Source organism: Taudactylus pleione, unplaced genomic scaffold (genome assembly GCF_031769625.1).
Source record: "Taudactylus pleione unplaced genomic scaffold, aTauple2 ptg000642l, whole genome shotgun sequence".
Taxonomy (NCBI): domain Eukaryota; kingdom Metazoa; phylum Chordata; class Amphibia; order Anura; family Myobatrachidae; genus Taudactylus; species Taudactylus pleione.
In genome coordinates this window covers 5,971,030-5,986,742 of record NW_028285044.1, presented here as the reverse complement: position 1 = coordinate 5,986,742, position 15,713 = coordinate 5,971,030, and the positions used below count along the sequence as shown (strand labels likewise).

General features: G+C 44.7%; 1 protein-coding gene across 1 annotated transcript in view; it reads right to left on the bottom strand.

The window, feature by feature from the left end:
• SUN2 (Sad1 and UNC84 domain containing 2) overlaps window positions 1-15,713 on the bottom strand; it is an 86,425-nt gene that overhangs the window by 13,177 nt on the left and 57,535 nt on the right. Inside the window, exons 9-15 of the mRNA XM_088455024.1 lie at window positions 13,681-13,890; window positions 13,508-13,585; window positions 11,526-11,569; window positions 9,370-9,535; window positions 3,597-3,830; window positions 2,090-2,174; window positions 1,874-1,989 (exon numbers count right to left, since the gene is read on the bottom strand). Coding sequence (XP_088311150.1) covers window positions 1,874-1,989; window positions 2,090-2,174; window positions 3,597-3,830; window positions 9,370-9,535; window positions 11,526-11,569; window positions 13,508-13,585; window positions 13,681-13,890 — 933 coding nt within the window. The remainder of the gene's footprint in view (window positions 1-1,873; window positions 1,990-2,089; window positions 2,175-3,596; window positions 3,831-9,369; window positions 9,536-11,525; window positions 11,570-13,507; window positions 13,586-13,680; window positions 13,891-15,713) is intronic.

Here is a 15,713-nt window from a genome sequence, read left to right as displayed (position 1 = left end):
AAAGGTGAATGATAAAGTGATACTGCCCTGTATGTGCACAAAACAGATGTGTCCTCATACACTACTGCTACAGTTGCGCCAAAAAGCCCTTTTTCATTGCACCAGGTCCCACGCGACTCAGCTTGCGCCAAGCGTCTTTTTCACCCTAAGATGTGTCTTAGTCGTAATGTGACAAAAGCGCTTCACGGGACTGATTTGCGCCACTTGTATATCTGTCTGCGACTGAGTCTGAATCTATACAAATATACGAAGCAGTGACTGCATCTTTATTCCACGCCAAGTTCCATTGTGCATCGTATACAGATTCAGACTCAGTGGTACACAGATATACAAGTGTCGCATATCAAATTAATCAGCGCAGTCTCGAGAAATGGATTGTTGCATCTGAATGCAACTAGAATACATTTTCAGTAAAAACATATACAAAAAATCCGCTACACCACTCGGCAGGGCTCATTTTGCACCAGGCGTCACCACTCGGCAGGGCTCATTTGCACCAAGCGTCACACGCCGCATGGCGTATTGAGGCTAGGTGTATAAAGACACATCTGTATATCACTTGGATTTTGCTTTAATGAGCGTACTTTAAGGAGCATGCCTACTCTGATGACAGCAACAGAATCTAAAACGGCTACCAGCAGTGCATAAAAGTAACATCACATCGAAGTCCAACCTTATGCCACCAATTTCATGGAATGTTTCTGGTTTTCTTCTAAAGTACTGCTTTACTGCACTTTATAAAGAGGGAGGGCGATTCAATTCAGCAGGAGTTCAATAGCGCAGAGAAATTGGTCCCAGAGCTATTAAATTCAGCGCACTGTTTAGTCCGACACTTACAAGTTAAATCAGAGAATGCAGGTTTTCGCGACTTAACCTGGGTGTATAGTCGCGTTAACCTGCATTCTCTGATTAAAGTGTCGGCCACAAGTCAGAAAACATTGTTAAGTCAGAAAACAGCCCCGAACCATCAAGAGGGTGCGAGAAGAAATCATTTAGTCGACCTAACAGCGTGCTGAATTGAATAGCCTCAATGTTCTTACTCTGCCCAACAGTTCAAAATTGGAGACCGGGAGAGTGTCTCTGCACAGGCAATCCGACATATATAGCCAGAATATAGCGAAATACAATATATCAAGTATTATTATACATATACTGTATATTATTTAATCCTAAAATCACAGTAATTTATGTCTGGCGATGCTCCCCTAGAGTTTGAAACACTACTACTAGGACCAAAAAAAAGAGAAAGAAAACTCTTTTTCTGGGGGCACAACTTATCCTAAATTAGCTAAATACTATTTTTATTTATTATACTCAGGCTTACAAAAAACACCAACAATTATCACATAGTAAAATAATAGGGAAAATCAAAAGAATACACATTTAAAAGACAAAATTATATCATATTAGTACTCCAGGGCAATCGTAACATTTATCACTTTCATTTGCAACAGTTCCCATTGGCCGTGGGAAACGTCTGCTCCCCCGTATCTTGCTCCATACACCAAATCGAGGCGTGTGGCAATAAGAATTTTGTAATGCACCTTGGCCATTTTGAGCTTCAGAAATGAGTCTCTCCCTGGTATCCAATTAGCCTTGATATATTTTCGGTGGTGAAAAACGTGGACTTTTCGCCGATAATCCCTGTTTTTCTATCAGCCTATCCCATTTGTTTGGGCGAACAAATAGGATAATTTGACTGAAAAGACAAAGGATCTGTGATAAGTTCACAAACCTATGTCTTCGCCATTGCGCTGGGGAAAACATGGGCTAGACTTCGGGGGCTGGACTTTGGGGCTAACTGGACAGCCCCGGGGAGCCATTGGCAGCAGTAATTTACCGCTATTGACTGGATAGCACACTTAGTCTTTACCTGAAGTATGACACGAGGTGACTGGGACTGGTACCAAAGAGGCACCCCAAAAAGACTGAGCAGGGCAGTCTTTGTCTCATAGGTCTCAGAACATCTTGTATTTAGGACACTGGCACCTACAACAAAACAAATGTGATAAAAAAAAAATGATAAAGTAAGCAGCATTTATTCTGGGTTACTATTATTAATTCATTGTGCAGATAAAAAAGAACTGACCTGATGACTCTAGAGCATAATCAACCAGTCCGATCCGGTCCTCACTATATCTCTGCAGAGCCCGGTTCACAATTTCATGAACTTCCTAGATAGATGATTAAAGTTAAAGGAGAAGCATATGACGATAAAATCATATGTAATATAGAATCATAATTTATTTATACAGTGCATTCCATTTTACAATTGGACACAAACCAGTAGTAATAATAATAATAAGAGACAGACAAAGAAGTAAGAGGGCCCAGCTGGCAGGATTACAATCTATAGGGAAATATAAATTTCATACCTGATAATAAGAGCTACATATTGCATATCGGTCCAGCCAGATGGCACAGGTTCTCGGGGGTCTGTATGATCCAGTCACACAGGAAAGTGGGCCTGGCGTCAGTGGAATGTGTGAGTGTAGAAAGTGAACATATGTAAATGTATGTGTGGACTGTGTAATCCAACATGTTAGATTTCCCTGATTTGCCGATCCTGACCATATATGATCGTGATCAGTAACCGGGGATTTTTAACGTGAAAAATTTCACTGATTCCCCGATGGATCAGTGATCATCGATGGCTGCCGACTGGCATTTCTGACCAGGGAATCAGCCGGCAGATGTATGGGGTCTTTTAGGAGTGCAGTGTGTTTACTCCCCTTCCCCTGCGGTCTGGACAGAACTGTAAAGGTAAGTAGTACAAGAAATGTTAATGTTTGTGCTCTTACAACAATAAATTTGTAACCTGAACCAAATATGATTGTGTGGTAAATCATTTCTAACGTAGAGGCACTGTAAGTAACCTGTAGTGCTCTGCTCACAATGAGGTTATACTTTGACTTGTAGTTCCACAGCAGCCTGAGAGCCTTTACTGGGAACTATTTTTAAGGTAGTTACTAGATATAAAGCACAAACCTATTAATAGTGCATGTCTAGCTGCAAGACCCTGCCTATGCAGTGGGCTGTTGCGTCATACTGTGGCATGTGGTGGAGGTGTGAGGGGCATGTACGGAATATGTGGGGGAGGCCTGATGCATAAGTGGTAATAACTGGGGAGCATATTGGGAAATGTGAGGGACATCGCGGGAGGTCTGAGGGATATGTGGGAAGGTGGATGTGGGTGCATTTTTTGACAAGCAGGGGTCTGAAGGCAATGCGGTATTTTGGGATAAATGAGCTGGTTATTCCAATTTCTTTCTCAATTCTTGAAATGAATGGTAATGTGAGGCCCTTTTGAAAATTGGAAGACCGCACTTGCATTGTATCGGGTTGCTCATCAGTGCCTTACAGGAGCTAGTACAGAACATTGGTAAAGCACAGCTAGAAAGCAGATGTCTGGAAGGAAAGTAAAAGATTGTCTTGTAGCTTGAATCTCACTTTTTTCAAAAGATGAAAGGAATACGGGAGAAAAGTAGAATGAGCCAAATAAGGAGATAATGAGATATATGTACAACAGAGAGAGAGTGTATAAAGATAATTCCTCAGAAATGTTATATTAATAAGATAATGTAAAGAATTCTTACCTCCCGGGACACTCCAGATATTCCCCCTGCCTTTAGTTCCATGTCTATCGTTCTGTGTGCCTGAGATGTCCAGAATTTCTTGTCTGCAGCCACCATAGCCAGGATCTTCCTCTCCAACTCCACCAAGTGTTTCTGCAGCTCATCCCTGCGCAGGAAAATCTCAGAGAGAGACACAGAGCCATCTCTTTGTGGTTCTGAGCTGCTCAAGAGCCATGCTGGGAAAAGGGATTGTACCTGACAGGACAAACACGTTGTCATGGAAAGTGCTGAAGAGCATGAATTCATAGTATTCATGAGAATAGCTAAAAATGACAAGCAGGCAAGAGTGGAATTATAAGGATAAGCAAATCCATAACAAGTAAATAAACAGGGGGTACTAGAATAACATACTTAAAAGTCAATATACAACAACTGTTAGCGGTAAGAGAAGCCAGGACTGAGTGAGCAAAGAGATAATGACAGACCAATGATTCAGAGAGGGAAGAAAATATAGTGAAAATGGCGTGGTTGTGAAAAGCGATAAAAATTAGATGACTACGTAAATGTTAAATCGTTATCTCTGAGCCCATTGGGAGACACTGGCACCATGGAGATTTTAGAATTTTGGCACTTTAAATGAATTCAAACTGTTTATTCTCCTCCCTCTTCTATATCCCAGTTCTACAGGAAGCTCCATTATTTGTAACCAGACTCGGCAGGAAAAATCCAGAAATTAAACAGAGAGATAAATACATAACATCACCCCTGGAAAACAACGTTTAACTCTGGCAAACTATTAACACGAGAATTAGAGCGTAAATAAGGTGGGCGGTCAGTGTTCACCAATGGCTTCAGAGAAACGGATCATAAATATAAAAAAAATCCCATATTCTCTTTAATCCTATTGGGTAATACTGGACCATGGGGATAGCCTAAATCTGCCCCCGCTGGTAGGTATTCTCAGAGTTCAGATGAACAGCAGCTTCAGACCAAAACTATTGGATGCAAACATATTAGACATTAGAAAATGTAGTTAAAGAATGAACTGATGACTACTGTATGTAGCTGACTAACACCTCTGCTCAGCAAAGAGTCCATGACTGATAGACTGTGCCTTCACATTGTACATTTCCCCGCTCCAATGTACATGTGTCTAATCCCTGATGTGACTAGTTACACAGTCCTCTTCCGTCCAGGTTTAGGTTATGCATTGCAGAGCAAAATTATTCAACTGCGGAGACAAAGGAAAAGAAAAGCAGCCATTTCTTCTTCCTCTTACACAGCTGTCCTGGTTGTGTAATGCCTGTCGCACCACCCGCACAAAATCATGTACCCCATACCATCTTGTAGAGTTATTGGCAAAATAAAAGGAATCTTCAATGTCTGAGCACATTGTTACATCACCCTCTTCCTGGGAAGAGTACTCAGAATCAGACCCTCTCCAAGATGGAACGAATGTTAATGAAGATGGTCAGGATCTGGAATGCAAAACTTGGTAAATTCAGCATTGAAGCATCCCCCATAGAAATCTATGGGGCTGGTTTTGCAAACAAACAAGGGGGATCGCTGTTCCAAATAGATATATTCAGGGGATATGTAATATTTGTGGGTACCCCCTGAAAATGCCCGCAAATAGGATTTGATAAATAGGCCTCAAAAAGTTACTGATAAAAAACCTCCACAGTTAGACCTGTGATTACTTTATCAGGCATGACAGATAAAGATGAGAGAAGAAGACAGCTACAGAGTATACAATACGAAAAAGAACCAGCAACGGCAGACACAGAACCCAACAATACATCCGAAAACTTACACCAACACACACTGACTCACACCAACACACACTGACTCACACCAACACACACTGACAAATACACCAGCAATACAATGACTTCCCTGCAGCTGATAAAGACATCACAAAGTGCATGAGTGCCTGTTTTGGCAGGCTTCAGTCTATAGGTGCATACACACTGGGCGATTAAAGTGGACAGCTGAACGATAATGATATCGTTCAGTCGTCCACATTTAACACAAAAATGATGAACTATAACGACGACGCGCGTTCCCGCGGGTCGTTAGTCATTATCGTTCATCGGGTTAACATGCAGGCCAACCTGACGATGTCGTCAGGTTGCTGCATGTTATGGAATGGGGGAGAGAGCCCGGCGCTGATTTCGTTCAGCGGGTGTGCTCAATGTCATGAACGACATTGAGCACAGCCTGCCGGGGACACACTAGACGATATCGCTCAGGGAGCATATCGTCTAGTGTGTACGCTCCTTTAGAAGCAAAGCTTGCCAAGGGGGAGGAGCTAAGCTGCCTGATGGATGCACACTCCATTGGCTACTGACCTGTCAATTACAAATCCATTGTGGCCTACCTGTGCCTTGTGTGGATATGTCCATATTTAGGTTGTGTCCACCAGAACCATTTCACAAGCAATACGAATGTTCTGTATGCAGACCCAGCTGCCAGAGGCTGACCACTACTTAAAACACCTTTCATCTCACAAGAATCAGTAGCAACTTACCCACCTCAAAGTAAGTAGCCACCCCAGAAGACAGTCCCACACTGGGCACAGTAGGAGGTTCCAGGATCAGCGCCTCCTCAGCCTGCCCGATTCTGAGAAAGTCCAACAAGTGGCTGCCGCAGAAGTGGTAAAGCATTCACATAACACGCAAACTGCCGAGGCGGCCTTGTAACAAAGAACCCTATCCTGGGGCACTCTAGAAAAGGAGTTCCTGCATGGTGAGGATATTGAACAGGGAGGAGCATAAACAGTTTGAATTTATTTTATTTTTAAAGTCCTAATGGAAACTCTATATTCCCATGGTCCAGTGACCCCAGAAGGAATAAAGATAAAAGGGTAAAATGAAATCTGACCACACTTGTGTCTACTGGCAGGATTAGTCCAAGTACAGAGCATCAAGATCACAGTTTAATATGAGCATGCATGTGAGTGGCAAACTGAGTGAGGTCCAGCTGTCCAGTGCTTGGGCTACTTAGCAGGTCTGTAGGTGGCCGTATACTAAGGGTGATAGAAGTCATCTACTGATTGGATAATGCTTTGCACTGTAGTAATTTTGGAACCACAAGTGAGCTGATATTGTACATATTTACCTTTATCAGTGCATGTGTAGCCAGAATAAATCATGTAAAGAAAGGAAGAACTTATCATCACAAAGCTTCATACTAAGGGGGCGATTCAGACCTGGACGCTAAGCTGCGCTCTCTCTTGCAGCTGTAAGGGGGCGAATTTGCAATTGCCGCGATCACACAGCCAGGTTAAAGGACGCCCTCTATGTCTTAGAGAGCGACGGCAGAATGATCGCACGCCGTGTAATGACACCGACTTTTCTTTCTTAGCACACCTCATCTCCAGGAAGTGTATGATTAATGGGTAACATCGAGAGCCATCGGAGCTGCTCGCAGCCCTTAAGGTAGACCATACCCCGCTGCAAGCACTGCAGGCTGACCAGGTGACGTGCACAATGACGCTTCCATGTTAATTATGGACACCCAAAGAACGCTGTTTTTATGCTCAGACACGCCTGCGTTTGCACAATCACTCCCCTGTTTTCAAAGACCTTCCCCTGTTACCACCCACAAACAGCACTGTCATCAAAGGAGCAGCCCGTCTGTGGGCTTCGAGCGAGCACTTCCCCATCGCAGACTGGTTTGCGCATGCGCACTGCGACTCATACGCAGAAGGGTGACAATCGCCCATAGTGAGCGATCGCGGCTTAGTGTCCGGTCTGAATCGCCCCCTAAGGCCCGTATTCGATTGCGGCGAAAAGCCGGAATCCGGAAAACGGATCGCGGATTACGTCATTTCGCCTTGCGGAATCTTTTCGCGTACGCGAAAACGCAATGCAATGTAATAGGCGAAAAAGATCATCTATGAATAGGTGTCGAAAAAAAGTGCAAATTCGGCAGTGTTCTCCCCAGAATTTTTTTCCAGCCGGGTGGCATCAAGAAGTAGCCAGGTGGGGGCCTTCGCAATTATGCGCGCCGGGAAAGGGGTATCTCCCTTACCATTCCACCCCGACAGGTCTCAGGCTGCTCCCCCACTGGCTCTCAGTCAAAAATGCCCTTTATGCAGTGCCCCCTGTAGTTTGTGCCTTTTATACAGTGCCCCCTGTAGTTTTCCCCTTTATACAGTGCCCCCTGTAGTGTTCCCCTTTATACAGTGCCCCCTGTAGTTTGTGCCTTTTATACAGTGCCCCCTGTAGTTTTCCCTTTTATACAGTGCCCCCTGTAGTGTTCCCCTTTATACAGTGCCCCCTGTAGTTTTCCCCTTTATACAGTGCCCCCTGTAGTTATCCCCTTTATACATTGCCCCCTGTAGTTTTCCACTTTATACAGTGTGCCCTGTAGTTATCCCCTTTATACATTGCCCCCTGTAGTTATCCCCTTTATACATTTCCCCCTGAAGTTTTGCTTTGCCCTTATGCAATGCCCCCAGGCTGAAGTAGTGCCCCTACGCAGTGCCCCCAGGCTAAAGTAGTGCCCCTATGCAGTGCCCCCAGGCTTAAGTAGTGCCCCTATGCAACGCCTCCAGGCTGGTCCCTTATGCAGTGCCTCCAGGCTTAAATAGTGTCCCTTATGCAGTGCCCCTAGACTGGCCCTTTATGCAGTGCGCCCAGGCTTAAATAGTGCCCCTTATGAAGTGCCCCCAGACTGGTCCCAGACCCAGCCCAGAACTTACCTTAACATGCTCGGCGCTCGCGCTCCCACTCTCGCTGCCTCGCTCTGACTGGATCTAATAGATCCAGCAGGCGTGCAGGGCAGGCTCCTCACGTCACTTGCCTTCGAAGCGATCGGAGGTTTCTTTAGCCTCCGGTCACTTCAGAGGCCAGTGCTCCACAGCAGGGGTCGGAGAGGGTGACCGGGAATGCGGCAGGGGAAAGTGTCGGGCAGTAGGCGGTTTCTGCCAGGCGATGCTCTCGCAGAAAACAGCCTGAGGAGAACACTGATCGATATTTAGGGGTGCAAAAGTGGGGAAACCACTCTGCACCCTTGGGACAGCCCCCCAAAGGATATCTGCGTAAAAAAACCCTCTATTTTCTTCTAGGAACACCCCAAAAAATGACTTAGCAAAAGGGGGCGAAAAAGTGCAAAGTGGGGGTACAAACTTTAAAACTGTCAAAATAGCCTTTTGGGGGGGAGGGGGGTCTGCAAGTAGGGGTGAGGTGTTTTTATGATTGCAAGTGCTTGCTTCAGGTGCGTTTTTTTTTTTAACTTTACTATAGTGACTTTAAACCATACTTGCACCGATTTTCAAGTATCCCAAATTTGACAGAACTACTTATTTTCACCAAAAAACACTGCTTCATGCTATTCTTCAGCACTTGTGCAAAGACGCTATTTAGAAGAAAATGACACACCTTAAAGTACCCCAAATAGCTTTATTAGGACTATTCGGGGGCATGTACAGTACATTGATCCCCAATGTTAGTGCATATTTTTGGGGGGGGGGGGTGTCAGGATGTTCTCCCCATTTTTGACATCACTTTTCGCCTGTTTGAGTTTCGCCGGGTTGCATTTTGCATCCTTTGGAATTGAATACGGCAAATAGCGGTCACGCACGAAAAGTTTTTGCGACCAAAACAGACGAAGTCGGTGAAAAGACCAGCATGCGAAAAAGTATTGCGAGTGCGAAACGTATTGAATACGGGTCTAAGACAGTAATGGATGCTCAGAACACTCATACAGTAGAATTTGTGTGTATACAGTTTAGAGGAAATAAAACCTCCAGAATGGAAGGGAAATAATACAAGTACTGTATACTCACTTCATTCTTTGCTTCTCTTATTTGTCCAGGAATAGTGTCTATTTGCTGGGAAATGTGAGCCTGAGTCTGTCTCACAGCCTCCAAATCTTGCTGGAGGCCCTTAAGCTTTACCTCCAGCCTCCCCACATCCTGAACAAAGTTTTCCATCAGTTTCTCCTGAGGGGGACTACACAGAAAACAAATTGCAAATCATGGCTTCATTATAAAAATTAGTGGTTTAACTAATAGAAGTATGTTTTCTAAAAAGGAAATAAATCTGCCTTTTGAAATACCAATACAGCTTCATGACTGAAGAGAAACCAATTTTACCATTTTATTTGGAAAATCATAATCAAGGAAAGATAGCAATGGTCATTTACAGCAACACCGCGTATGAAGCCCACAACTTGTGATGTCATAATGTTTATTTGTGGTCTGTCAGTCTATCTGTATAGAACAGTGCATGGTCTTGTGTGCAGAAGTGTACATAAATACAATCTGCATGGGATGAGGACAACATGCAAGCATGCTGAGAACAGTGGCTTTCCAAGCCTCTCTGTTCTTTACATATGTCATGTTACTACAATTGCTACGGTTTCCGAATCACAATTAATCCCCTTTCAGACTGGCGGCCTGACCCGGTTTATTGCAGAGTCAATGACGTCCTTGCCATCACATGCCGAGCCGGCGCTTGGAGATGAGATAATCTCCAAGCGCTGGCTCTTCCTATACTGTGAATGGGCCCCGGGTGCTCGTTACCTGGGCTGAAATGTTGGGTCGCTCGACCCAGGTTATTTCAACGTGGCCTTTCACACTGAGCAATATCATCCCAGGTTGCTGCACGTTTACGTAAAATAACCCGGGTTATTGCTGGCAAGTGTGAAAGGGGTATAAGTAAACTAGAAACGGTTTATCAGTACAACAAAACTAACATTCAACAACATTCTTCTTAAGCTGCATACACACGGTCAGATTAAAAGAACAATATAAACGATAACGATATTGTTTATTATCGTTCTTTTTTTTTTTAACCCCTCAAACGATGGTTGATGCACGGGCACGGGTGGTCGATATAGACCATCGCCTGTGCATGCAGGCCAACCTGTTTGCTACAGGGACCCGTCGTTTGGGGGTTGGTGCATGTTGCTGGATGTTAGATATCGAACATCCAGCACATGGATGTTCGATCAGACAATGATATCTGATGTATGATAGGTGTCTAGAATCTCCACAGACAATATAAACTTCATCCTACATATGTGTACATTATACTAAAAAAATACTGTATTACTTAAAAGTCAGTCCGTGACCAAAAAAAAACATACAAGTTTTTATATCAGGAGTGAAATACAAGCACAAACACCATTAACTACACTCCTTTTCTGTGAGGCATGGTTGCAAAGTGGTTAGCATTGGGCATATTTGTGTAAAGTTTGCATGCTCTTCACATGTGAGTAGATAATGAAATTATAACTGGGAAGTATGCTTGGGTTGTGAATTAGGATTATAATCAATGCATACGGACATCACATAATGTACAAACATTATTTAAAGCAATGTCGATGGACATTGTGTATTATATAACACTACATGAATTAAATCCTGTCTCACAATATACTTGATATATGTCCTCATATGAAACTGGTACCTTTCAGTGCTCCTTAAATACTGATTATACTATCTGTATTAATAATTAGCTTGTTTAACTGGAATATGAATAGGTTGGAGCCACAAGTATGATATATCCTAGTGTTCCTTCTAGCTTCTTGATTGGGCAGGTCGCTTGATCAAGAAGCAGGACATTTATGTGCGCTCCGATGGTGCACAAGCCTGAGAAGAGTGTGTGGTCTCTCGGGGGAAGGGCGTGGCCCTGCGGCACCCCACCTTTCAATCATTCTAGGGACGTGTTCAGTACTCACGGAGATGCCGGGCTACCCCCAAGCTCTCCTCGCACGGTGAATTGATGCGATGTACAAGGCATCCATTCACCCTCTGCTCACTGCACCCCTCCAACATTAACCCCCCACAGGGGGGCGGCGGGGACAGGCAGAGGCGCTAGTGGACCGCCGGCATCAGGCTGTGATCAGTGGGACTGAAACAATCTAGCAGGAACTCTATACCCCCACAATAATTTATTTCTACATTTGCTCCATTTTCTTATTATGTTTCTAATTTACCTTTTAAGTTCTGTTCTAAGCTGCAGAATCTTATCTTCTACGTCCTGTGGAAATAAACAATTATCAATAATAACATGTTTAGTATGTAATAAATAAGCTAAACAAAATAATATAACCATGTATACCTATGGCAGCTATTCACTCAGATTTACTTTAAGGGGTAAATTTACTGGTGATTTTGTATGGTAAATCTAAAGGGGATTTAATATTGGTTTTGTATGTAATATTATTACTTTTGTAAATCCAGTGTCCCGAAACCTTAGAAGATGCATTGGAGTTGAAAAGCGCTGCATAGTAATGTTATCCCCAAGTCTAGAAATTAGCAAAGCTCCATAAATATTCTGCATTCCAATGTGACTATAAATGGAGGCTGACCAATTTGAGGAATTAATAGTATGCAGGAAGGTGGCAGTGTCCTGCTGCCACCCAGGGACAGTGGGGGCATAGGCTCAATTCCAGGTATCTGTGTAGACTTGGCATATTCACACAGGTTTCCTTTGGGTGCCCCAATTTTCTCCTACATTCCAAAACACATTGGTAGGTTAACAGGCTTTGGATGTAATGGACACCAGTGTACGTGTGTTTTCTATATTATATAAAGCAGGGATGGGGAACCTCAGGCCCGGGGGCCGTATAAGGCCCGCGGAATCATTTGGTCTGGCCCTCGGAGCTTTTTTCTGCCAGCCTCATCCTTAGGACGCCTTAGACGATCACACCGCTGTATTTACAGCTCCCGGGAGGATCCTCAGGATGCGTCGGGCATTGCTGTAATCACCAGCGATTGTGGCCCCACCCCATGTGACGTCACACGGGGGGGGGGGTGTGTGGCTTGCACTGGCCCCGCAAATATTGTTATATATATCAAAATGGCCCTCGGCAGAAAAAAGGTTTCCTACCCCTGATATAATGGATAATAAATGTAACGATCAGGAGAAATAGCACTCACAGTGTGGTCCATCTAGGGCCCAGATGCTGATCCATTGGTACCTTACACGAACACTGTACCTAGTGCATAGTTTTTAAGATGTTTTTGTGAATATATTTTCTGTCCCAGGGGAATAAAATGTAATCCTGACACTTGCATATGCATATACCATAAAAACAGGGATGCATAACAGTATTCTATATTATGCCATGATGGTGGTAAGTTAATGTGCTTTTTGTTATCTCTAGTATAAGTTAAAAGCACATAACGTAAAATGTCTGATGTATAAATATAGGGGTGTTCAACAGGGCGGCTTGTTTTGTGTGGTTAAGCAGGATTTGACAACCATAACACTTTAAAAACCCAAACAGGAATTGCTGTCAGCATTAACGTTACAATTTGCTACTACTGACTATATAATAACAATAAACATAAAAAACACATCTCAGAATGTTCTATGAAGATCAACCAATCTATATCGGTCCTAAATCAGTGCAAGTTTCAGAATTGGTTTTACTAAGGTGGAGCATTGGCTCTGCTCTGCTTGTGGCTCTGCTTGTGGCTCCATCTGTATATTGTTTCAGGCAGTGTGAAGGCAGCATTGCCTCTTATAATGGGATGTAGTCAGCATCGTGGCGTACCGGATGCTGACGGTCTAAATACCGGCGCCGAATTCCCGACAGGTCAGGATCCCGGCACCAGTTTCCCGACCATGGGTTAGGGTTAGGCATTAGGGGGAGGGTTAGGTAACGGGGAGGGAGGGTTAGGGTGCGGGGAGGTTAGGTTTAGGCACTAGGGCGAAGGTTAGGTTTAGGCACCAGGGAGAGGGTGTTAGGATTAGGGTACGGGGAGGTTAGGTTTAGGCACTAGAGGGGTAAGTTAGGGTTAGGCACCAGGGAAGGGAGGGTTAGGGTAGGGGGTAGGAAAATACTTACCATTAGTTGCTATGGGTGTTGTGCTTCTGGCTGTCGGGATGCCGCTGTCGGTATTCTGACCAGCGGTATCCCGACAGCCGGGATATCATACCCATTCCCTTATAGTACCCTGCTTTTCTCACCATGGACATCTGATGCATTTTCTGAAGAATGTTCTGTAGATTATCCTGCTGCTCCTCTCGCAACGTTCTCAGTTCACTCTAGAAAACAGAAGACCAGCAGCCCATTCAGACGTCACTATACAGCCAATGCATTCTGCACGTGCGTCAGTGACTCTTCTATTGTCAAATTGTACCTTAGTCATGGTTGCACCTTCCTGTAGTATCCCTGCTCTCAAAGCTGACTCTTTGGCGATGGACAATTCTTTGAAGACTTGAACCACTTCATCCCGACTGAGACCGGTAACTGCTTTAGATCCTGTTTCACCAGGTGTCATCACTTTATACTCATTCTCTAGGCCCTGGAATCTCATTTCAAGGGACTTCATGCGGGACTCTAATTCAGTCTTTTGAACAGAGAGAAATTAAATTAAATAATCCTAATAAAAATGCCACATACGTTTTCCGAAAAAAAATCAATATAAAAACAATCACATTTCCAAACACAGTATTCCACTTTTTTAAACATATCACTGAATTATTTTCAGGGCTGAAACTACAGGAGTGCAGTTGTTGTATGAGCACAACACTGCAGGAAATAATCCTATTAATGGTGCATAGCACTACAGTAAATAACAATTATTTGCAGTGTTCTCCCCAGGCTGTTTTTTTGTGGTTGCACCACCCGGCAAGAAACAGCCTACCACCCGCCACGTTGGGAGCCTGCAAAAAGGGACAGTATCTGGGAGCTGTATAAAAAGGACCAGATCCTACAGACTTTGCAGCTTTTTCATAATCAGACGACTGGGCCCAGGGCCGGATTTTCCCCTTAGCATTGTAGGCGCTCGCCTAGGGCCCGGGCAGGACCCAAGGGGCTCGTGGACAGGCCCCAATTGCCCTAAGCCTTTCACAGCGCTCCCAGAGGAGCACTGCGCGAGTACCATCTCTCCCAGAGAGTCCGTGCTGCTGTCCCATGAACCCCTCTGCTGGGCTGGCCGACGCCGGCTGCCGCGATTCGCGTACTCCCGGCTCTGCCATCATTGTGTTGTGTGAGTGTCCTCTCCCTCTGCCGCCCGTTGTCAGGCCCCATGTCTCGGTGGGATAGTCGGGGCCGGGCCATCCCCTGGGGCTGCAGACGACAAGCCGGCAGGATGAAAGGGGCTTGTGCTTGAGGCTGCTGTATAGCTGGGACGAAGTAGGAGCCGCCGCCGGAGGAACGGGACACTGGTGGGACTGGGAGAAGCTTTCGCTGACTGGCTGTGCAGTGTACACACTGGCTGCTGCTATCAACGAGAGAGAGGGACGGCAGTCGGGACCCATGCAGAGAGCAGTTGACCCCGGAGTGGAGGTGATTCATGTTCAGCTTACTTCTTCACAGTGATTCCCTTCCACTCTCGTGCTGCCTGCTTATTCCCACTACTCCCACCCTGCTCCACACTACTGCTCCCAACCTGCCCTCCTCCTCCACACTACTGCTCCCAACCTGCCCACCTGCTCCACACTGCTACTGTTACCAGCCTGTCCAATGCTTTGCAATACTACTACTCCGAATCTGCCCGCATTACAACTACTCCCACTTTCCACTACTACTCCCATCCAGCCCCTAATCTGCACTACTACTACTCCTACCCTGCCTCTGGAACATACTGTAACCCTCCCTACCCCCAGCCTCCAGATCATACCCTACTCCCTGGTCCCCTAGACATACAGTAGCCCCCAGGCCCTGGACATACACTACCCACCATACCCCATGGCCCCAGTGAAGTACACTGCTCAGCCAATTATTTTCTTGTGGAGGCCAATGTGTTTTTATTTTTTTTCCTGCAGGGGACAATTTGTTTTTATTTTTCCTGATGGGGTTAATGCGCGTATTTGTTTTTTTACCTGTCAGGGGTCAATGTGTTTTATTGTTTTCTGTAGGGACAGATTTGTTTCTTTTTTATGTGGAGGCCAATGTGTTTTTATTTTGTTTCCTGTGGGGGCTAATGTGTTTTTTTTTTTCCTGTCGGTGGTCAGTGTGTTTGTTATTTTTTTTTTCTATGGGAGCCGATGTGTTTTATTATTTACTTGTGGGGTGAATGTGTTTTTTTTATTTTTTTTCTTGTGCATTGTTTTTAATCTGTGCATGTGTCCCCCTTAACAGACTCCGCACCATTAGGGCTGCTACTATAAATTTCCCGGGCTGGTTTTCCATCCCACTCGCCCCTGTGTCAGTGTGCCGCCTGCGCAC